General features: G+C 43.3%; 1 protein-coding gene across 6 annotated transcripts in view; it reads right to left on the reverse strand.

Moving 5' to 3' along the window:
- Positions 1–1,669: 1,669 nt before the first annotated feature.
- Positions 1,670–22,768, reverse strand: part of LOC137372214 (uncharacterized protein C2orf80-like) — a 67,433-nt gene continuing 46,334 nt past the window's right edge. For 5 of the 6 annotated variants that reach the window (XM_068035847.1, XM_068035848.1, XM_068035844.1 and 2 more), the window contains 2 exons: positions 10,553–10,637; positions 7,110–8,367 (listed from right to left, as the gene is read on the reverse strand). In XM_068035847.1, the coding sequence (XP_067891948.1) occupies positions 8,267–8,367; positions 10,553–10,637 (186 nt within the window). In that variant the 3' untranslated portion in view covers positions 7,110–8,266. Of the gene's footprint in view, positions 3,075–7,109; positions 8,368–10,552; positions 10,638–22,768 lie in introns of those variants that run through there. The other variant, XM_068035845.1, reaches the window with a different exon arrangement.

Below are 22,768 nucleotides of genomic sequence, written 5' to 3' on the forward strand. Positions count from 1 at the left end.
GAACAACAGATGCCCCTCTACGTTGCTTTCAAAGCCTTTGACCTCGTCAGCAGACGTGGTCTCTTCAGACTACTAGAAAAGATTGGATGCCCACCAAAGCTACTAAGTATCATCACCTCATTCCATGACAATATGAAAGGCACAATTCAACATAGCGACGCCTCATCAAACCCCTTTCCGATCCTGAGTAGCGTGAAACAGGGCTGTGTTCTCGCACCTACACTGTTTGGGATCTTCTCCCTGCTGCTCTCACATGCGTTCAAGTCTTCAGAAAAAGGAATTTTCCTCCACACAAGATCAGGTGGCAGCTTGTTGAACCTTGCCCGTCTAAGAGCGAAGACCAAAGTTCAGAAAGTCCTCATCAGGGAACTCCTCTTTGCTGACAATGCTGCATTAACGTCTCACACTGAAGAGTGTCTGCAGAGTCTCATCGATAGGATTGCGGCTGCCTGCACCGAATTTGGCCTAACCATCAGCCTCAAGAAAACGAACATCATGGGACAGGACGTCAGAAATGTCCCATCCATAAATATCGGCGACCACACTCTGGAAGTGGTTCAAGAGTTCACCTACCTAGGCTCAACTATATAGGCTCAACCTGTCTCTCGATGCAGAATTCAACAAGCGCATGGAAAAGGCTTCCTCTGCTATGTCCAGACTGGCCAAGAGAATGCGGGAAAATGGCGCACTGACATAGAACACAAAAGTCCAAGTGTATCAAGCCTGTGTCCTCAGTACCTTGCTCTACGGCAGCGAGGCCTGGACAACGTACGTCAGCCGAGAGCGACATCTCAATTCATTCCATCTTCGCTGCCTCCGGAGAATCCTTGGCATCAGGTGGCAGGACCGTATCTCCAACACAGAAGTCCTCGAGGCGGCCAACATCCCCAGCATATACACCCTACTAAGCCAGCGGCGCCTGAGATAGCTTGGCCATGTGAGCCGCATGGAAGATGGCAGGATCCCCAAGGACACATTGTACAGTGAGCTCGTCACTGGTATCAGACCCACCAGCCGTCCTTGTCTCTGCTTTAAAGATGTCTGCAAACGCGACATGAAGTCCTGTGACATTGATCACAAGTCGTGGGAGTCAGTCCGCCAGCTCTGGTGATCGCTGGCAACAGCCATAAAGGTGGGGCTAAAGCATGGTGAGTCGAAGAGACTTAGCAGTTGGCAGGAAAAAAGACAGAAGCGCAAGGAGAGAGCCAACTGTGTAACAGCCCCGACGACCCATTTTATCTGCAGCACCTGTGGAAGAGTCTGTCACTCTAGAATTGGCCTTTATAGCCACTCCAGGCGCTGCTTCACAAACCACTGACCACCTCCAGGCGCTTACCCATTGTCTCTCGAGACAAGGAGGCCAAAGATATGACTACTACTCGGCATTTCATAAAAGGCCTGTAAGTTATTCTTTCAGAAGAATACCATTAATGTTGAGGTATAAGTTGTGTCCAGTGATCAGTTTTGTCAGATGAGGTTCAAAGCATAAGCGGAGGAAGTAATATAGTGGGCATAAGACCTGTCTTTCACTCATAATAATAAACTAGAATTTTCCTATCTTTCGACAACTAACATTTTATGGTTAGCAATGTTATTCATAATAGAATATTCTATTGTATATCATGTGTCAGGCAAACCCCTACCCCCCCCCCCCCACCACCTGCCAAGACTGAGGCACACATTATTTCGCTACATGAATATTAAAACTTAAAATTGCAAGCCCCTGACTGGAAAGACATTTGCATAGTAGCAGACAGTGTTGGAACAAGGGGACCCAGTCATTGCTTCCCCAATACACAGAAGAAGTGGTCAGACCAGTTTTAGTCACGTGACTGACTGACTGATGGAAGTTCAAATTCAAAAAAACTCCAACAGGGAAAGAAATCAGAAGGCACTTTTCTCCTGGACTGAGAAGACCTCTCTCCTGTCTGCTCTCATTTCACTCTCACCAGCTTTGGAAACCATTGAAGACATATGAACCCCAAGAGAGAAATGTCTCCTACAGTGAACAAGGTTTAAGAAGAATACTGGGCCCCAACAAAAAATAAGAGCTGTGTACAATCAAGGTCTCTACGATGAGCTGGAAACACAGAAACAGTAACAAGAAACCCCCTTTAGAGACTACCTCAAACCTCTCCACTTTATTTTTCTTCTGCTCTTTTCTATCCCTATTTGCATGTGTATCACGTGTGCATGCTGGCGTGGGCGTGTCGTATAGCCGTAGGCATTAACCGTATTAGAGTTTAAGGTTAAGGTTTAATAAATTTCACTTTTCTTCTTTAAACCTAAAGAAAACCTGGTGTGTTCATTTATTTGCTTTATAATTGGAAAGCAGTGAACAAGGATTCACAAAGGGGGAGCTCAAAACACAGTGCGTTTAAAATAAAACCCTGTTACAATAAGACCATGTGAAGCTTTAGAACATACACTACCTGACCCATGCTGTTGTATTTATACTACTGGGTCAGCCTACATTCGAACAAGAAATGACATCACCAATAATGGTAATCAGTGAGGAGACACCTTTCTCATCTCGTCGTAACACATGACTGGGAAATTGAACCAATTTCCTCTCTGTTGGACAAAACTGGAATTACCATTAATAGACTTTTTTTTAATTTCCCCTGTTGCTTAAAATGTATATTTTCCCACCTAGACAGGCACCTGCAGATTTAAATATTTGAATTTCAAGAAAATTTCACAAGACTGTCCTTCCTCAAGCTCCACTGGAATGAAAGCAAATATTCTGGTTTTATTTCTATCATTTGGTGGGTGAAGGAGAACATGGAACTGTCGATGGATTGATGAGGAAATGTATGTCAAGAAATATGAAGAATATAAACAGAAAGTACAATGACAGGAATCAAAAGACTGCTTTCTACCTATTGTCAGCCATACATCCAAACTTTGAGGGATATCAGAAAATAGGTGAGTTTAAAGTTGATTTTCTCTTCCGATTCCTCCCTGCAGAAGACAACACCTGTGCTTTTGCGAATCGCACATATTGCTCTTCATTTGCTGAACTGAAAAGAGGGAATTCAGAATCCTGGCGATTTCCAGTTTAAAGTGCTACCCTTGGGAAGAAAGCCAAGATTAAAAAATGCACAATGCTTCCGCAGTCTAAAAGATAAAAAAATAACTGGTAACTCTGTCACCTTGTTTTTCACATTCTTTACATGTTACGTACCCATAATTATCCATCTTCCCATTTTACATATCCATTACACACCCCCATTTTAAATATCCATTACACATCCCCCCATCAGATATCCATTACACACCTCCCAGCTTACATGTTCTATACAAACCCACCCTCTTACATTTCCATTACACCCCTCGCCAACTTACATATCCATTACATACCGACGCCATCTTCCATTTCCATTACATAGCCCACATCTTAAATGTCCATTACACCCTCGCCATCTTACATATCCATTACAGACACCCATCTTGCATAAGCATTACACACACACCCAACTAACATGCAGGAGTGAGAGTGGCCAAAGACCAAAATGTCTGAAAATTTGTGGCCGAAGACAAAAAAGTTCAAATTTATTTTTGACAAAGAATCATGTAATTATAGCACTGTTAATTATCTGTAATGAATGCAATTGCTTCCAGGCCTCTTCAAATGTGTGGAAACATTTGTTTTCCCTTTGTTTACCTTTGATTATCGTCAAGACGGTGGGCATGTGTATGAAATCACCAAATTGACCTCAGCATTCCAACATTTCAGCATTTAATACAGTTAGTACATCATGTAATTATGAAGGATGAAGTAAATTTTAATACCAGAAAACTTGTTCGTAAAGCTGTGCTTGTTCATTCGTTGTCATCATATCCTTAGTGAGGTCATTGGTACCACTTTGTTTCTTCTCTGGCTTTCTTCAAGCCACCCTCAGTTCACATCCCAATGTTATCCATCCATTCAATTTTTTCTCTTTCTCTTTGTTTTTCTTCCCTCGATTTCTCCTTCAATTGTTGCCAAGACAAAGCTGTTGGGTCTTTGTTTTCGATGTCTGTACTTGACTATCTTTCTCTGCCTAACTATACTTAGCAACCCTTTTGATTCCTGCACGTTTACTCCTGAGCTAACCCACTCATTTGTCTTTCTATCCATCCAGCTGATTCTGAGCATCCTCTACCATACCCATGAGCTGTTCTCTTCCTCGCATCCTCTTTCTTCACAATCCAATTCTCACATCCATAGAGTGCAAACCTCCACATTAGTGGCTGTACTAGACATTTTTCAACTTCAAGCTGGTGTTTTTGGATTTCCAGTCACTACTTAAGACACTGGTCACACCTTTTGCCATAGCTAATCTAACCTGGATTTCATTTTCGGATGTAACTTTGGTGTTTATCATTGAGCCAAGGTATTTGAATTTGTCCACTGCCTCTATCTCAGTGCTTCTAATCTTGACTTTGCCACTGCCATTTAGAGCCATAATGTTGATCTTTGCCTCATTTTTGTTAAGTCCAAAAGACTCACTCTGTCTTTTGACTAGGCCTACCACAGTCTCTAGCTCTTCCTTTGTTCTGATTAGGAGAGTGGTGTTGTCTGCCTATCTGAGATTCCATATGCTACGACTTCCAATGATGCAGCCACATCTCTCTGTTAACTCTCTTCCTGCACCAGCCATATTATCTTCTCTCCCACAGCATTAAACAGCATGAGTGACTGACAACTCATGAATTTCTATATAGCTCTTGTAATAGTTGCACAAGATGTTTGGGTACACCAAAGTTATAAGTGTCTTCCATACAGCATCATGCTGGACAGTGTCGAAAGCTTTGGCGCAGTCTATGAACATGAGCCAAAGCTGGACTTCCTGCTTGTTTTCACATTTCTCCCATGAGATTTCTGAGCATTGTATCCTTTCCTGAAATGAAGTCAACCTGCTCCTCTACCACTGCCCTGTTCATGCAGGAGGGTGACTCTGCCTGACAACATCAAGACGTACTTTAGATGCATGACTGATGAGACTTAGCGTATAATGTTTCAGACAGTCCTGTGTGCCTGCTATCTTTGGCATTGTGACCACTCTAGATATAGTCTGGTTGCAAGCCCATTTACCTATTGTCCATATATCATCAATAATTTCTTTCATTACATCTACTATTGTTTCACCTCTCGCTTTTAGTGCTTCTGCCTTTCAACTCAGTGTTCTTTATAGATTTTCTTATCTCATCTTTCAGTATCTCAAGGTTCTAGCTCTTCTTTTAACTTGCAATCTTTGTTGTTTATTTTTTCTGGTTCTTCTTCAGTTTCCTGCAGTAATTTTCCCCTCTCAGCCAGATCTTGTCCTTATCATAGAACAAGTCTCCGTTTTTGTCCTTGATACCTGTTCCTGGGTTTACTTATTTCTTTCCCGCTATAACCTTGACTAGTGAATATACTTTCTTGGTGTTACCATTCTTGAAAGCTTCCTCTGCTTCTTCAGCTCCTTCACTCAGCCAGTTGTTTTTGGCTTTTATACGGGTTTTCTTCATAATAGCACACAATTCTCTGCTTTGTACACAAATTTGTGCTAAAGTTTTACAAACATTGCTAATTGACTAGTTAGGTTTTCACTTTTGCTGATGAATGCAGAGCTGTAACATGGGCCTTTCTAGCTTTCTTAGCAGCGACCAACATAACTGCTTTTGCAGAGCGTTTTGTGGCTAGTTTCTGGTGTGTGATTTCTAGCCTTTTCCTCTGTTTCTCTTATTCTTTTCTCCCCTAATGTTTCTCCTCAGCATACATCTTTGTGGGCCTCTTGCATATACTTCACCAGCTTGCCACTGACAGGATCACAAGTCTTGTGTCCTCTTGCAAAGTACTCCAAACTTGACTTATCCTCTGCTCTCAGTCCATATTTCACAGTTTGGAAGGCACTGTGTGTGCTAACATTCATCGGGTAGACCCTGAGTCCATGATATTCACCATCGTGCTGAAAGAACCTTCAACCATAGGTCCATGGAAGCAGCTCATCAAAGCAAATACAAGTCTGCACAATGTGTTGTACTTGCCTCCCTTGTGTACTTAATTCCACCATAAGTCTAATCTTCCTTCCTTTTTCTATGGGGGAAACTTTTGTCTGTCTGACCTCCATGTTGAAGCTCTGAAGTTCTCCCTCAGTGTCCCCATTAAACACCACCCCACATACACACGCACACACACACTGTACCCCTTCCAACTCCCCCGCCACACACACTGTACCCCATCCAACACCCCCCCCCACACACACTGTACCCCATCCAACTCCCCCTGCACACACACACTGTACCCCAACCAACTCCCCCCTCACACACACACTATACCCCATCTCTCCCCACCCCCACACTATACCCCATCCAATTACCCCCAAACACGCTGTACCCACTCCAATTCCCCACCCTTACACACACACTGTACCCCTCCAACTCCCCAACCTTTCACACACACTGTAGCCCCTCCAACTCCCCACCCTTACACACACACTGTCCCCATCCAACTCCTCCCACTTTCACACACACTGTACCCCATCCAACTCCCCCTACACACACATACTGTAACCCCTACAACTCCCCAACCTTTCACACACACTGTCGCCCCTCCAAATCCCCACCCTTACACAAACACTGTCCCCATCCAACACCTCCCACTTTCACACACACTGTACCCCATCCAACTCCTCATACATACACTGCATCCCATTCAAATTCCCCCCCCACACACACACACTGTACCTCCTCCAACTACTCCCCCACAGACATGCACTGTACCCCATCCAACTCCCTACTACACACACACTATACCACATCCAACTACCCCCCCCCCCACCACACACAGTACCCCATCCAACTACCTGCCCCCACACACGCTTTTCCCCCTTCAGCTACACTCCCCCACACACACTCACACTCTCCCCCTCCAACTAAACCCCCCCACCCCCCCCCCCCACATACTGTACCCCATCCAACCCACCCACACGTACATCCAACTCCCCACCCTTTCACACACACACTGTAGCTAGTCTTGTGAGGTGGAGAGGGAGAAGCCAATGGGAGATTTCTCAGACCCCAATGGCGGAAATCTGCCATTTGGCTAAAATTTCTCATCCCTGTACATACACATTACACTGCCCCATCTTGCACATCCATTACAACGTCCCTGTCTTACCTACCCATTACACACCTCCCATCTTGTACGTCCATTGCAACACACCAAGCCATCAATCCCAGTTTGTAATTTAACAGACAAATTTGGAATTACAAATGCTCAGATTTCCATAATATTTGAGAGTTAGAATTCAATAAAATATTTTTAGAAGCAATTTGTATATTCAAGCTACGGGACAATTGGGAGAAAATATTTGCTTTTAATTAAAATTATTCTTTTGCGGGTATAATTGCTTTTAACTCCCAAAATTTGCAATGATAAATTCTTAAACACAGTGACTGTTTCGTCATTCCTTTGTTAGACATTAGGCTGTTCTCATTAATGATAGCTAATTGATCTTTTACTTTTTCTAGCTCTCATTAGATGCCACTTGTGCCCTGTTGGGAGAACACAGTGTCCCACATTATTACAATAGCTTAATAACATTTCACTCATATAAACAACTCCACTATCTTTTAAACAAGGAGGCTTGCAAGCATGACATGAAGGTCCTAAATGTCAACGATCGTACCTGGGAGTCACTAGCTGGCGAAAGAGGGAAATGGTGACACATTTTGTGGACTGGTGTGGACTACCATGATGACCAGTTGCTACAGCAGTTTGGCAACAGGTGCCAATATCAAAAACAACAACTCAAAGCATCACCTGGCAGCTTCGCATGCAGCATTTGTGGCAGAACCTGCATCTCAAGGATTAGCCTTCACAGCCATCAGCAAAGGTGCATCAAGAGAAGACACACCACCTAAATGGATTGTTTGCTGTGTGTCCATCATCTTTTGTAGATGGAAGGATGCCAACCAATAACATTTCACTCATATGAACAACTCCACTATCTTTTAACCAAGCTGTGTAAATGCAAACACAATATGATTCCAATAGATTTTATTTTACACAAATAGTTCAATGGTGTAGTATTTGGTCAAATTTCAATTGTACATTAAATTGACTTAAGGGACAAACGGGAAGTCAGCAAAGGTCAATTTCTCAGTGAGTCATGAGACTGACCCTCAATCGGGGACCATCCAAAACTTGCCATCTCTGTGCTAACAATTGCTACTCCCCTCACAAATACAACTGCTCTTAAAAGTTCTTTTTATTAACTGTACATACTGCATTCTGCTATGTCCCACTGCAATTATCATGAGGCTGGTCAGCTGATCGGTTTGATGTAGTGGGACCCTTCTGTTTGGAGGTAATTTTTCCCACTTTTGGCTTGATACCTGTTTAGGAAAAAACAGTAAGCATCTAAAAATAAAACAAAAGAATTGAACTGCCAAATATTGTTTGGGTATTTGTGTTGGTATTCCTCCTAGTTACTAGTTTGACACATTGTTGTAAACAAATGTAATTTATTGCCCATCTCCGGTTGCCCTTAATAACCTGAGTGACTTGTCTAAAAGAGTTTCCATCATGGAGAAGTTAAATAAAACATTGCTTACAGAGCAGAGTCAAAAATGACAGACTGCACCTGTCTTTAAAATGTTCAAAACAAAATCCAGTCATGACAACTCTTGGCTTAATTGTCCTGTTGGGTTTGTCATGGTCCTGTAGTTTTTTTTCTGGAATATGTGGTTTGCCTTTAAGGCTTGCAAGGAATCAATATTGCTTTAAGAACCAGCAAGCCTCAGGAGTTATAGGAAGGTGCATTTTCGTTGCCTTAGAAATTGCCATTTGGAGACTGCGATTCAAAGGGTGAATTCTCGTTGCCATATAAACAGCCACTGGGAGTGAGTCTCATGCAATACATTCGTTACAATTCAGTTTTGAACTGGCTTTTAGTTGAAGACAGTTTGTTCTAACAGAACACAGACACAGCTGTGATGACAGCACCTGAAAACAGAGCTCTCAACCATTTAAACTGAAGAGGATTTTAGTCTGTTTAATTATCTCTCAAAATTCTAAAAAAAAAAGTCAAGCCAAAACAGAGATCTCTGGTAATTTAAATTGAAGAAAGGGAAGTTAGACTGTGACAATCTTTTATCCCTCAAAAATTCTAAAGTCAGATTGATTCTGTTGAAAGTGTTTGCAAGTCATTTGTTGAAATTCGCTGGAGAAGGAAAGCAACATTCTGTGAGGACTTCAAGCAACATTGGACTGTAAATTTGTAAGGGCTCTAATTTTTTCTACTTTAAATGTTGTTTATATCTTCATTGTGTTTAAGAATTTAGTTCTTCTAATTAAAGAGTTAATTTGTTGATTTAAAGACACCTGGTTTGGTGAGCCTCATTTGGGGTTTATAGATGGTACAATTTGGCTGGGTCTTTCTTTAATTTGGAAAGTTATATATATACACAAGTTTTGTTTTACTGGAAAGTGCAAAAGGTTTCATTTCTCGAGAAACAAACTAGTGGAATGTTTATTCTTAAGGGGTTGACAGTTGTAGCTCCGGCATGCTCAGATGAGGCCTCTGCATGAGAGAAACTGTGTTGAGCTTTTCATTTAATGTTTCCTAATTAACATCCTTGAAGTAGAATGGAAGTTACTTTAGTGAGTACTCCTATGGTTCAATAGTCTTATGGATAGACTGGATATCCATTATGAATAGCTCATTAATAGACCTTATGGACAGCATAAATAAATGATAACAGGCCAATACGAACAAAAAAGCCCCTGAAAGTTAGTTAAAGGCCAGAGATGAGATGAAAGGGAGTTATAAAACCAATCATGGTGAACAGCCTAAGGTGAGATAAGAAAAGATGATGTAAAGGCCTTGTTGATCAAGGAGAGAAGGTGTGCGCAAAGACTCAAAAAGCTAATGGCAGGTGGATAACATTTAGCATGGGCTTTTACCCCATTGTTTAGACAAAGAACTTGACATTTTATGGGGAATTTTGTAATAAAGTAAATTATTAGAGGGCAATAAGTCCCTGCCAATAATCCATCCAGGTCCACAACTGGAAAGGGGTATAAAGTAAGAGATTTTGGGAGGCCTCAGGGCAGTAGGCAGTGGAGAGAAACTCCTAAGGGTAGACCAATGCTAACACTCTTGGGTAGGTTGAGAAATTATGAAGAGGTGACACACTGAAGAAAAGAGCAAGAAGAAAGAAAGAGCTATTCACGCATGCCAGCCATCTTGCCCAATCTGGACCAGTACTTGCTACTTGACACAGTTGTATATTTTTGCTGTATTATTGGTGTGTTATATCCCACCTCATATGCCCATTATACACAATATATTTACCATATTGGTTGCAGTTGATCCTAATTGATTAGATAATTGATAACAAATTGTGTTTAAATTAAAATAACAAATTGGAAAGATTAAAATTAATACAACAGAAAATCAAAGTTTTCCCAAGTTGGCATTGTATGGAGGATTCAAGAGAAAATGCAGATGTTGCTTATGTAATAAACCAGATTTTGATTTAGCTGGAAAGAACTTGGGAAGAGGCTACCCCAACTCACCTGGTTTTCTAGCATGTTTTGCTGCACAGGTTGCAGTCAGCATTGCAAAAGGATGCAAGGACAGGCTAGGTGGCTGAACATGCTCCTAGAAAAAAAAAGAAAAGGTGATGAGTCCTCTAAACATCCATTATTTCAAACACACATTGCAGCAGCTTCACATGCAGCCCAAATAAATAATGTATTAATTCTGACAGATTAGACTAGTTAATACTACATATTTAGGTGTATTACCTTCAAATATTCATCAATACTTGAAATTGATTTATACCGGTTAGTATTAGTGATGAAAGCCACACAGGAGTATTAACCTGATATGGGAGAGATCCTTGAAACCAAGATCAGCATCTAGACAAATATTACTGATTTGTGACAATGGAAATACTGCACCATGTTCCTTTGAGGAATCAAACTCTGATCAAACAGACAAAGTAACACAGTTCTTATAAGTAAGTGTTCCAATTCTCCATGGGGTCTCCCAAGGAAAACAAGATGATAAAATGAATCAGATTAATCTCTTATGTCTGGTAAAATTTCATTAGGTGCAAAATTTACCAAAACTGCTAACCAGATTTCCAACAGCCATTTTTGACCTGAGCTGTTGGAATATTGATTCACTGGCTGCTTTATGTCTAGTCAGAGTGGTTGAGTATTTATACAAGGGAAGATAAGAAAAATGCCAATTTCTCGATATTGCACATCACTGGAACTAGTGCCAATTCCAAAAACATTTTTATGATTTCCCAATTGAAGAGAGTAGAGCTCAATACATTAAATGTGAAAATAGCAGATACAATTGAAACTGATTGTATCATAGGAAAATATATAGAACAACACACAGCCATTTAACCCACCCAGCTTTCTTACTCTTCAAGGTGTGTTAACTGTGGTTCAGTTGGTAGCAATCTTGCCCCTAAATTAGAAGCTGTGGGTTCAAGTCCCATTCCAAACACTTCAAAATCTAGGCCTACAGTCCAGCACAGTTCTACTATCTTTTGAATGACATGTTAAACTAAGGGCCCGTCTGCCCTCTCAGGTGGTTGTAAAGATTCCACAGCACTACTCAAAGAGGAGCACGGGAGTTCTTCCTCAGCAATTTAGACACCTCTCACCTACGCCTCAGCATGAGATTCTTATTAATAAACAACGTTGTCATTCCATAACTATGGTGAGGTTTCACAGTGTTGATCGAAGATTGAGGATCGTTTTAACCCTTGCTACCTTGTTTCGAAGGAACAGAGCAGTAGGAGGATAAGTGTTTAGCCGAGGAGTGCAAAGCATGAGGATGCAAAACCACAAAGCCAATTACTACAGCAGTGCCATTTTTTTTATTACTCATTCTTGGGATGTGGGCATCGCTGACAAGGCCAGCATTTATTGCCCATCTCTAATTGCCCTTGAGAAGGTGGTGATGAGCTGCCTTTTTGAATCACTGCAGCCCACATGGTATAGGAACACCCACAGTGCTGTTAGGAAGGAAGTTGCAGGATTCTGAGCTAGCGACGGTGAAGTAACAGTGTTACAGGCGTGTGGGTAGTTCCCACTGTTTAACTCCCACCTGACTGCAGCAGGTGTCCTTTGCTATTAGGGTTGAAGCGCTTTGTGTTTTATTTGTCAAATGAACTGAGAATGATAGGTTTTCCTGTAGGGTTAAAACAGAAGATTATTTATTTATTAAGCAATGTCCCTTATCTCACTGACACACACAGACAGACACACACAGACAGACACACACAGACAGACACACACACAGTAGAGAGGAAAAGGGGAAAGTAGTTTTCAAGTGAGGTGGGGTTGCGAGGTTCCCGGTAAGCCTGTTGAATTTTCTCAAAGTAAAGTTCTCATTGGTTCCACACCTGAAGTGTTTGTAGGTTTCTCTCTTGGTTAAAAGTTCAGTTTGAAGACAGAGGATCACTTCCAATTTCACTGCTGCATAAGTTAAAGAATGTACAATTTACAGCAGGGTGCGGCCCTTCTGGCTTGCTGGATTTTTATCCCAGCCCTTAGCTGGACAAGCTTCTTGGTCTCTCTCTCTCTCGGGCTATCTTTTTAAGGTAAAAGTTTGTCACATCATATTCTGGTAGGAGACATTTTGGTTTCTTCCCCCATGGTGATCACACAATGGCCCAGGATGAGAATAATCCGGTTATGATGTTTCCACTTCATACCTTCTTCGTTTCAGTAGAACCCATACAATTCAGGAATTTTTTAGGATGGGTGTAATTAACACCTCTCAACCTAGTTAGGCATCCTTTGTTCTAAACAGATAGTATGGTAATGTTCGAGTACATATGTGGCCATCTTTTGCAGCATTGTCCATTCTTTTAAAAATAAGAAAAGTCCATTTTTATAACTTTTCAGTTTGAGTTTGTATTTTTTCATTGCCACACTTCTCATAAGCGTGACAACAGCGGAATAGTTCCAAGTCAGGATGGTGAGTGACTTGGAAGGGAATTTGCAGGTGGTTGTACTCTCATGCATTTGCTGCTTTAGTCCTTCAAGGTGGTACAGGTCACAGGTTTCAAAGATGCTGTCGAAAGAGGTTTGATGAGTTGCTGCAGTGCATCTTGTAGATGTTACACACTGTTGCCATTGCGCACTAGTGGTGGAAGGAGTGAATGTTTAAGGTGGTAGATGGGATGCCAATATAGCAGGCTGCTTTGTTTTGGATGGTGTCGAGCTTCTTGAGTATTGTTGCCGATGCACTCATAGCATTCCATCACACTCCTCACTTGTGCCTTACACATGGTAAAGGCACACAAATCCCAGCCTCTGACTTGCTCTTGTAGCCCCGATGGCTGGAATTTTACAGCCCCCCACACAAGCAGACTGGTGGTGGGTGGCTGTAAAATTAAGTGGGAGGCAGGGGAGTTCCATTCCCAATGCCTTCCTACCCCCACTGCAATCTTACGCGGGGCAGCGGTGGCGAGAAACTGCCCGCCTGCCCCAGGCCAATCAAGGCCCACACGTGGCCAATCTAACTGCCACTTAAGGGCCTCCTCCTGCCACCGGGCTTTGGGTGGGGGGGGTGAACCCTCATGCTCGGGCACTCTGTGCCCCACGGAGGGCCCCCCATGGCCCAACCACCCCAGTGCACAACACACCCATCCCCCCCTCCCAACCGACCTGGGGCCCGGCTGATTTTGTGGGGCCTCGTCAGGGACACTTACCTTGGTTCCAGGGCTGTCATGTCTCTTGCTTCTACTGGCTGGGTGCAGTCCCAGCAGGGGCCACCGCTCCCGGTGGTGCTGCTGGGACTAAGGGCTGCCGGCCCACTGATTGGCTGGTAACTCCATTAAGCGGGACTTCCTGCCTCAAGGAAGTGGAAGTCCCACCCAAGGCCAATTAAGGGCCTGGGGCGCAAATAACCCCAGCGCGGCTCTCCAGGCCCGGCGGAGGTGGGTTCGCCCCCGATTTTTTGGCTGGTACCACCCAATGTAAAATTCTGGCCAGTATTTATATGGCTAGTCCAGTTAAGTTTCTGGTCAATGGTAACACTCAGGATGTTGATAGTGGGGGAATTCAGCGATGGTAATGCCATTGAGTATTAAGGGGAGATGGTTTAATTCTTTCTTGGAGATGATCATTGCCTGGCACTTGCATGGCATGAATGTCACTTGCCACTTATCAGCCCAAATCTGAATGTTGTCCAGGTCTTGCTGCATGTGGCCATAGACTGCTTCAGTGTCTGAAGTATTGTGAATGGAACTGAACACTGTGTAATCATTAGCGAACATCCCTACTTCTGACCTTATGATGGAGGTAAGGTCATCGATGAAGCAGCTGAAGATGGTTGGGCCTAGGACACTACCCTGAGGAACTCCTGCAGCAATGTCCTGTGGCTGAGATGATTGGCCTCCAACAACCACAGCCATCTTCCTTTGTGCTAGTAATGACTCCAACCAATGGAGAGTTTTCCCCAATTCCCATTCACTTCAATTTTGCTCGGGCTCCTTGATGCTACACTCAGTCAAATGCTGCCTTGCTGTCAAGGGCAATCACTCTCACATCATCTCGGGAATTCTGCTCTTTTGTCCATGTTTGGACCAAAGCTGTAATGAGGTCTGGAGCTGAATGGCCCAGGCAGAACCCAAACTGAGAATCAGTGAGCAAGTTGTTGCTGAGTGCTGAGCCACTTGATAGCACTGCCAATGACCGCTTACCCACTTTGCTGGTGATGGAGGGTAGACTGATGTGGGGGATAATTGACCACATTGGATTTGTCCTGCTTTTTTGGACAGGACATGATGGGCAATTTTCCACATTGTCAGGTAGATGCCAGTGCTGTAGCTGTACTGGAACAGTTTGGCCATGGGTGCAACTAGTTCTGGAGCAAAAGTCTTCAGTACTACAGCCTTTGCTGTATCTAGTGCCTTCAGCCATTTCTTGATATCGTGTGGAGTGAATAGAATTGTCAGAAGATTGGCATCTATGATGGTGGGGACCACAGAGGAGGCTGAGATGGATCATCCACTTGGCAATTCAGGCTGAAGATGGTTGCAAATGCTTCAGCCTTGTCTTTTGAACTGATGTGATGGGCTCCCCAATATTGAGGACGGGGGTCGTTTTGGAATCTCCTCCTCTGGTTACCTGTTTAATTGTTCGCCGCCATTCACGACTGAATGTAGCAGGACTGCAGATGTTTGATCTGATCCGTTGGTTGCGAGATAGCTTAGCTCTGTCTATAGCATGCATGGAGCCCTCTGTTGTAGCTTCACCAGGTTGGCACCTCATTTTTGGGTACACTCGATGCTCCTCTTGACATGCTGTCCTGCACTCAAGGATTGGTCCCTTGGCTTGATGGTAATGGTAGAATGAGAGATATGCCGGGCCATAAGTCACTGTTGTGCATCTGCAAGGCAGCGGACCAGCAGGATAGCATGTTTAGGGAGCTGGTTAGGAGCATGCAGGCAGATAGGAAGTGGGTAACCACCAGGCTGTCTAAGCGAACCAGGCAGGTAATGCTGGAGTCCCCTGATATGATCTCACTCGCTAATCAGTTTTCCATTTTGGATACTGGTAAGGGTGATGGTTCCTTAGAGGAGTGCAGTCAAAGCCAAGTTTGTGGCACCACAGGTGGCTCAGCTGCACAGGAGAGGAGGAAGAGGAGTGGAAGACCAGTTGTGATAGAGGATTCATTAGTTAGGGGAACAGACAGGTGTTTCTGCGGCAATAAACGTGTTTCCAGGATGGTGTGTTGTCTCCCTGGTGCCAGGGTCAAGGATGTCATGGAGCAGCTGCAGGACATTCTTCTGGGGAAGGGTGAATGGCCAGAGGTCGTGGTCCACATTGGTACCAATGATATAGGTAAGGAGGGGGATGAGGTCCTGAAAGCAGATTTTAGGGAGCTAGGAAGGAGATTAAAAAGCAGGACCTCAAAAGCAGTAATCCCAGTCCCACGTGCAAGTGAGTATAGGAATAGGAGGATTGAGTGATTGAACATGTGGCTGGAGAACTGGTGTAGGGGGGGGCATCAGATTTCTAAGACATTGGGACCAGTTCTGAGGCAGGTGGGACCTGTACAAGATGGATGGGTTGCATCTTAGTAGGACTGGGACGAATATCCTTGGAGGGAGATTTGCTAGTGCTGTTGGGGAGGGTTTAAACTAAATTGTCAAGGGAATGGGAACTGGAGAGGGAGCTCAGTTTGGAGGGAAGCAAAACTGGTAAATAGTCAGGGGTGTGGGAACCAGGAGCAAGTATTACAGACAAATACCAAGGTGCACATAAAACTGGGGGAAGATAGATAGCACTAGAGTAGGGAATAGTACGTTATTAGGTGGGGTCAGAGTAAGGGATAAATTAATAAAGTCTAAATCAGGGTTAATGTCCGTGTATGTCAATGCACGGAGTGTGGATAATAAGACTGGTGACATTACAGGCACAGATTGCCATGTGGAAATATGATGTTGTGGCTATAACGGAGACCTGGCTCAAAGAAGGGCAGGACTGGGTGTTAAATATTCCTGGATAGAGGGTATTCAGGAAAGAGAAAAAAGGGGGAAGGGTGGTGGTATTGATTAAGGACAGCATTGCAGTGCTGGAGAAAAAGGATGCCCCCGAGGGGTCAAGGACAGAATCAATTTGGCTAGAGCTAAGGAATAAAAAAGGTGCAATTACATTGCTCGGTGTTATCTATAGGCCACCAGCTAATGGGAAGGACGTGGAGGAACACATTTGCAAGGAAATTACAGAGAGGTGCAAAAATTATAGGGTAGTTTTAATGGGGGACTTTAATTATCCAAACATAGACTGGGATAATAGTAGTGTAAAGGGGAGTGAAGGGCAAGAGTTCCTAGAGTGTGTTCAGGAAAATTTTCTACAACAGTATGTTGCTAGTCCAACAAGGAGGCACTGCTAGACCTGGTTCTTGGGAATGAGGTGGGACAAGTGGATCAAGTATCAGTAGAAGAGCATTTAGGGGATAGTGATCATTGTACCATAAGGTTTAGGCTGACTATGGAAAAGGACAAACAGCAATCCAGGGTAAGAATAATTAACTGGGGGAAGGCCAACTTCAATGGGGTAGGAATGGAGCTGGGACGAATAAATTGGAGTCAAAAGCTGGCAGGAAAATCGGTAGATGAACAATGGGCTATCTTCAAAGAAGAGATAGTCCGGGCACAGTCGGAGTATGTTCCCTCGAAGAGGAATAGTAGAGCAAACAAATCCAGAGCTCCCTGGATGATTAAAGAAGTAGAGATTAAGATAAAGAATAAAAAGTGTGCTTATGACAGATGCCAGTTAGAAAATAGTATCGAGAACCAGGCTGAATATAGAAGGTCCAGAGGGTAAGTGAAAAAGCAAATAAGAGAAGCAAACAGAGAGCATGAAAAGAGATTGGCAGCTAGCATTAAATGAAATCCTAAAGTTTTCTATAGGCATATAAATAGTAAAAGGGTGGTAAAAGGAGGAGTGGGCTGATTAGAGACCAGAAAGGGTATTTACACATGGAGACAGAGATCATAGCTGAGATATTAAATGAATACTTTGCATCTGTCTTTACCAAGAAAGAAGATGCAACCCAGTAAATGTTGAAAGAGGAGATAAGTCAGACACTAGAGGGGTTTAAAATTGGTAAAGAGGAAGTATTAGATAGGCTGTCTAAACTTAAAGTGGATAAAGCAACCGGAACCGGATGAGATGCATCCAAGGATACTGAGGGAAGTGAGGGTAGAAATCACAGCGGCGTGGCCATAATTTTTCAGTCTTCCTTAGACTCAGGGGTGGTGCCAGAGGGCTAGAGAATTGCAAACATTCCACCCTTGTTCAAAAAAGGGTGTAAAGATAAGCCAGCAGCTACAGGCCAGTCAGTTTAACTTCAGTGGTGGGAGAAATTCTAGAAAAATAATTTGGGACAAATTCAATAGTCACATGGACAAATGGGAGTTAATTAAGGAAAGCCAGCATGGATTCCATAAGGGAAAATCATGTTTAACGAACTTGCTGGAGTTTTTTGAGGAGGTAACAGGGAGGGTTGATGAGGGCAATGCTGTGGATGTGGTGCACATGGATTTTCAAAAGGCATTTTATACAGTGGCACACAACAGACTTGTGAGCAAACTTGTAACTCATGGAATGAAAGGGACAGTAGCAGCATAGATACGAAATTGGCTGAGTGACAGGAAACAAACAGTAGTGGTTAATGGATGTTTTTCGGGCTGGAGGAAGGTTTGTAGTGGAGTTCCCCAGGGATCAGTGTTGGGACTCTTGCTTTTCCTGATATATATTAATGACCTAGACCTTGGTGTACAGGGCATAATTTCAAAGTTTGCAGATGATACAAAACTTGGAAGCATTGTGAACTGTGAGGAGGACACTGTCAAACTTCAAAAGGACATAGGCAAGTTGGTGGAATGGGCAGACAGGTGGCAGATGAAGTTCAATGCAGAGAAATGTGAGGTGACTCATTTTGGTAGGAAGAACATGGAGAGACAATATAGAATAAAGGGCACAATTCTAAAGAGGGTGCAGGAGCAGAGAGACTTAGGTGTATATGTCATTAAAGGTGGCAGGACAGGTAGAGAGAGCAGTTAATAAAACATACAGTATCCTGAGCTTTATTAATAGGGGTATAGAGTACAAGAGCAAGAAAGTTATGTAGAACTTACATAAGACACTAGTTTGGCCTCAGCTGGAGTATTGCATCCAACTCTGGGCGCCGCACTTGAGGAAAGACGCGAGGGCATTGGACTGCATGCAGAAGAGCTTCATGAGAATGGTTCCAGGGATGAGGAATTTCAGTTATGAAGATAGATTGGAGAAGTTAGGACTGTTTTCCTTGGAAAAGAGAAGGCTTAGAGGAGATTTGATAGAAATATTCAAAATCATGAGGGGTATGGACAGAGTAGGTAGAGAGAAACTGTTCCCACTTGTGAAAGGATCGAGAATGAGAGGGCACAGATTTAAAGTATTTGGTAATAGAAGCAAAAGTGACATGAGGGAAAACTTTTTCACGCAGTGAGTGATTAAGGTGTGGAATGCGCTGCCTGAGAGTGTGGTGGAGGCAGGTTCAATTGAAGCATTCAAAAGGGAACTAGACAGTTATATGAAAAGGAAGAATGTGCAGGGTTATGGGGAGAAGGGAGGGGAATGGGACTGAGGAAATTTCTCTTCCAAAGAGCCAGTGCAGGCACAATGGGTTGAATGGCCTCCTTCTGCACTGTAACAATTCTGTGATTCTGTAATGGATTGTGGTTGAATACAATTCTGCTACTGCTGATGGCCCACAGGGCCTCATGGATACCCAGTCTTAAGCTGCCAGATTGGTTCTGAGTCTATCCCATTTAGCATGGTGGTAATGCTACACAACACAATGGAAGGTGTCCTCAGTGTGAAGACGGGACTTTGTCTCCACAAGGACTGTGTGGTGGTCACTCTTACCAATACTCTCATAGGCAGATGGATCTGCGACAGGTAGACTGGTGAGGACGAGGTCAAGTAGGTTTTTCCCTCTTGCTGGTTCTCTCACCATATGCCACAGGCCCAGTCTGGCAGATATGCCCTTCAGGACTCAGCCAGCTCAATCAATAGTGGTGCTACCAAGTCACTCTTGGTGTTGGACATTTAAGTACCCCAACCAGAGTATCTTCTGTGCCCTTGCTTCCCTCAGTTCTTCTTCCAAGTGGTGTTCAACATGGAGGACCACTGATTCATCAGCTGAGGGAGGGTGGTAGGTGGTAATCAGCAGGACATTTCCTTGCCCGTGTTTGCCTTGATGCCATGAGACTTCATGGAGTCAATGTTGAGGACACCCGGGGCCACTCCCTCCTGACTGCATACCTCTGGTGGGTCTGTCCTGCCAGCGGGGCAAGACAGACCCAGGAACGGTGATGGAGGATCAGTGAGGCACAATTTACAACCACAGCTGAAGTGTGCCAAGACCCTGCCAGAATTTATGAGGTCAGCTCAGTAGCATATTGATTGGCAGGCGAGAAGCACAACTCCTGTCTAGCATAGCAGTAAGTTGCAGGGGAGTGGAGGGAAGGAAACAGGAAACTTCTTGTTTCAGGGTGTAAATTCAATGCAGCAGCAGATTTCTGGAAGCACGAGTAAGCAGTGTTTTCTTCTCAATTTTGACAAAACTGTTCAACTGCAGTGATCTCTTACCGAAGAATATTTTGTGCTTTCTTAAGACTTCATAGCATTTGCATCTGGCACTGTAGGATTGCAAGAAATGGTTCAGGCAAGTGGTGGCGGAACAAGGAGACAAGCACAGATTTTTATGATGGGGAGTTAAAGGTTCTTCTGGATGTGATTTGCCAGAGGATTTGCAGGGAGGAGGCCACCAAAGGCAGTTACCAGAGTGAAAGTGTTGCTGAGTGCCACCTCTCTTACCTCCAGGACAGCAGACCAGCGGTGGAAAGGGTTTAATGACCTGATGAGGGCAGCAAGGCAAGAGAACAATAACCTTCCTATTCCTACTTTGACATCACAGGACCCCATCCACTGATTATACGCACTTCTTAAATGTAACTATGAGTCTTTATTCACAGTGCTCCTTGGTTCAATAGTTCAGTAACTGTTCCACCTGGAACTTGCATTTGGAACTCCCCTCACAAGCCCTTCTTGCATCCAGACCATTACAAAGTCAACCTCTTAACAGGGCCTTTTAGCATTTGTTTTGCCAGATTTAAGAGAGCTAGCTGATTCTGAGGAGCTAACACTTGGGCTGCTGGGAAGGCAAACCACACTGGCAGCCAACAATGGCAAGACTGTCGTCAGTGCCAGCTACAGATGAATGGCTTTCAAACAGACTTGTGCCAGTACTTTAAAGAAACAATCTGCAATGAACTCCAGAGCTGTCTCCATTTCAACATCCTCTCTGGGTACCATGCATCCATTGTTCCATGGGTCCAGCACAAAAAAAGGTGACACAAAAGTTTGATGACTAGATGATGATGATGGATATAAATGTTTTCTGGAAGATAATGAAGAGGAAGGTAATGATGATGATGGTGGTGGCCATCCCATACTGTGTACCACTGGTACCCCTGCCCACCTCCCTCAATTTCACACTCCATGTCACTGTACAGGGAGAGCAAGACAATGAGAATGAGAATCTTGCACTCATTTTATCATTGTAATTGTAAAGTAAATCTGATCATGCATTTTGTTTTTGTTCTATTGTTTGATGCGCAGAACAGGTATCATGAGGTCTGGTTGGGTTGACATGTTGCATGTTAATGGGAGCCAGAAACAGTGATGTTTATATATGGAATGATTAGAGTTGGCAGGCAGGTTGGGGTACGTTGTGATGGAAGTTAGCAAAAGTTACCCACTTAAATCCAAGTGGAATGCATTAGGAGTGATCTCGTGCAAACCTTCCAAGCAGCCAGCATGGAAGAATCTTCTGAGTACTGATCCTTATGAGGCTGAATTCCAGGTTCCTCCACAACTAGACTCACCTCCACTAAAGGTTCTATTTACAATCATTTCTGAATCATAAAGTTTCAGTGACCTTCACAATTATTATGGGAGCAAAATCATGGTTTCAGAACCCATTTATTCCTCTTAGTGACTACTCTAGTTGATGAAAGAATTTGTCAACCCAACATTTGGCCATCTTCCCTGAACAGAGCTGGGCGTTTTGAGTTCTTCATCACAAAAGCATTATGACAACTCCCTGAAAATTTGGCATTGGCATGCAGGATCCATTATAGTTAAGTCACAGAAATTTTGAACACTCTTTCGAATGAGGACATTAAATGGGCTCACAGTCGAAGAACCCAGTAAAATATGAGTGCCATCTATTGCCCCCTCAACTTTGGGGAAACCAGCAATATGGCCAGATTGATTCACCCGGTCATGCTGCTGCCTAGGAATCATTCCAAGGGCAATCAATTCACTGGCTTTCCTCAGGATGGCATCAGTGCTCTGTCATATTTCCAGTTCTCCTCAGAATAGCAAATGACTTGTCATCTGTCAGTCCACACAGCACCCTGGGTGATGCTGCAGAAGTTCCCAGTTTGAAGGAGTCAGTGACGTAAAAATTGAAACCTATACTAACTTTGCCACCACTGGCAAAGCTGGTCAGTTAAAGGTCTGGGCTCCAGATCATTGTACAGAAGGTGGCATAGTTCATCCAGGGCTTCCTTAGCAAATCAAAAAACAGCAAAGGCACAAATTTGAAAGACATTTCACCTCCCCGACTGCCCCATCGCCCCAACCATGTCACTAATCACATGAAATTTGTCCTTGGAAATCCAGGACATTTCTCATATTGGCGTTAATTTTAATATTAAAATGACTAACTTAAGCTGCAGTTATGTAGTATGGAACAAATCTTTAGATATATGCCTAGTCATTAATTGAGACAATTACTAAAAGATTTTTGGTGTTTTTTCACAAAATTATTCAATGAATTAGTAATATAAATCAACATGATTGCCAGGAGTTGCCTTTTTTGTGTGTATTTATAGAGAACAAAGTAACAGAAGTAGAAACAGCTACAGCAGTTTACACTTACTTTTTAATTACTTACAGTTAGAAGAATGAAAGGTTGCCAAAGTCAGTGAGGGAATAATTTTAAACCAGCAGAGTTAAAACAATTATTTAATCTGTGCCTCTGCATTAAGAGTTAACTGCTGGAAAGAAAACTGTATTCTGCAGTCAAAGGATGCAACCTAGTGGCAACATTAAAAAGTGACATTTGTCTTTTAGCTTTAAAGCTGCACACAGAGTGGTCATGATAAAATGAGGGGGAAAACTTCATATAGC

Source organism: Heterodontus francisci, chromosome 7 (genome assembly GCF_036365525.1).
Source record: "Heterodontus francisci isolate sHetFra1 chromosome 7, sHetFra1.hap1, whole genome shotgun sequence".
NCBI lineage: Eukaryota > Metazoa > Chordata > Chondrichthyes > Heterodontiformes > Heterodontidae > Heterodontus > Heterodontus francisci.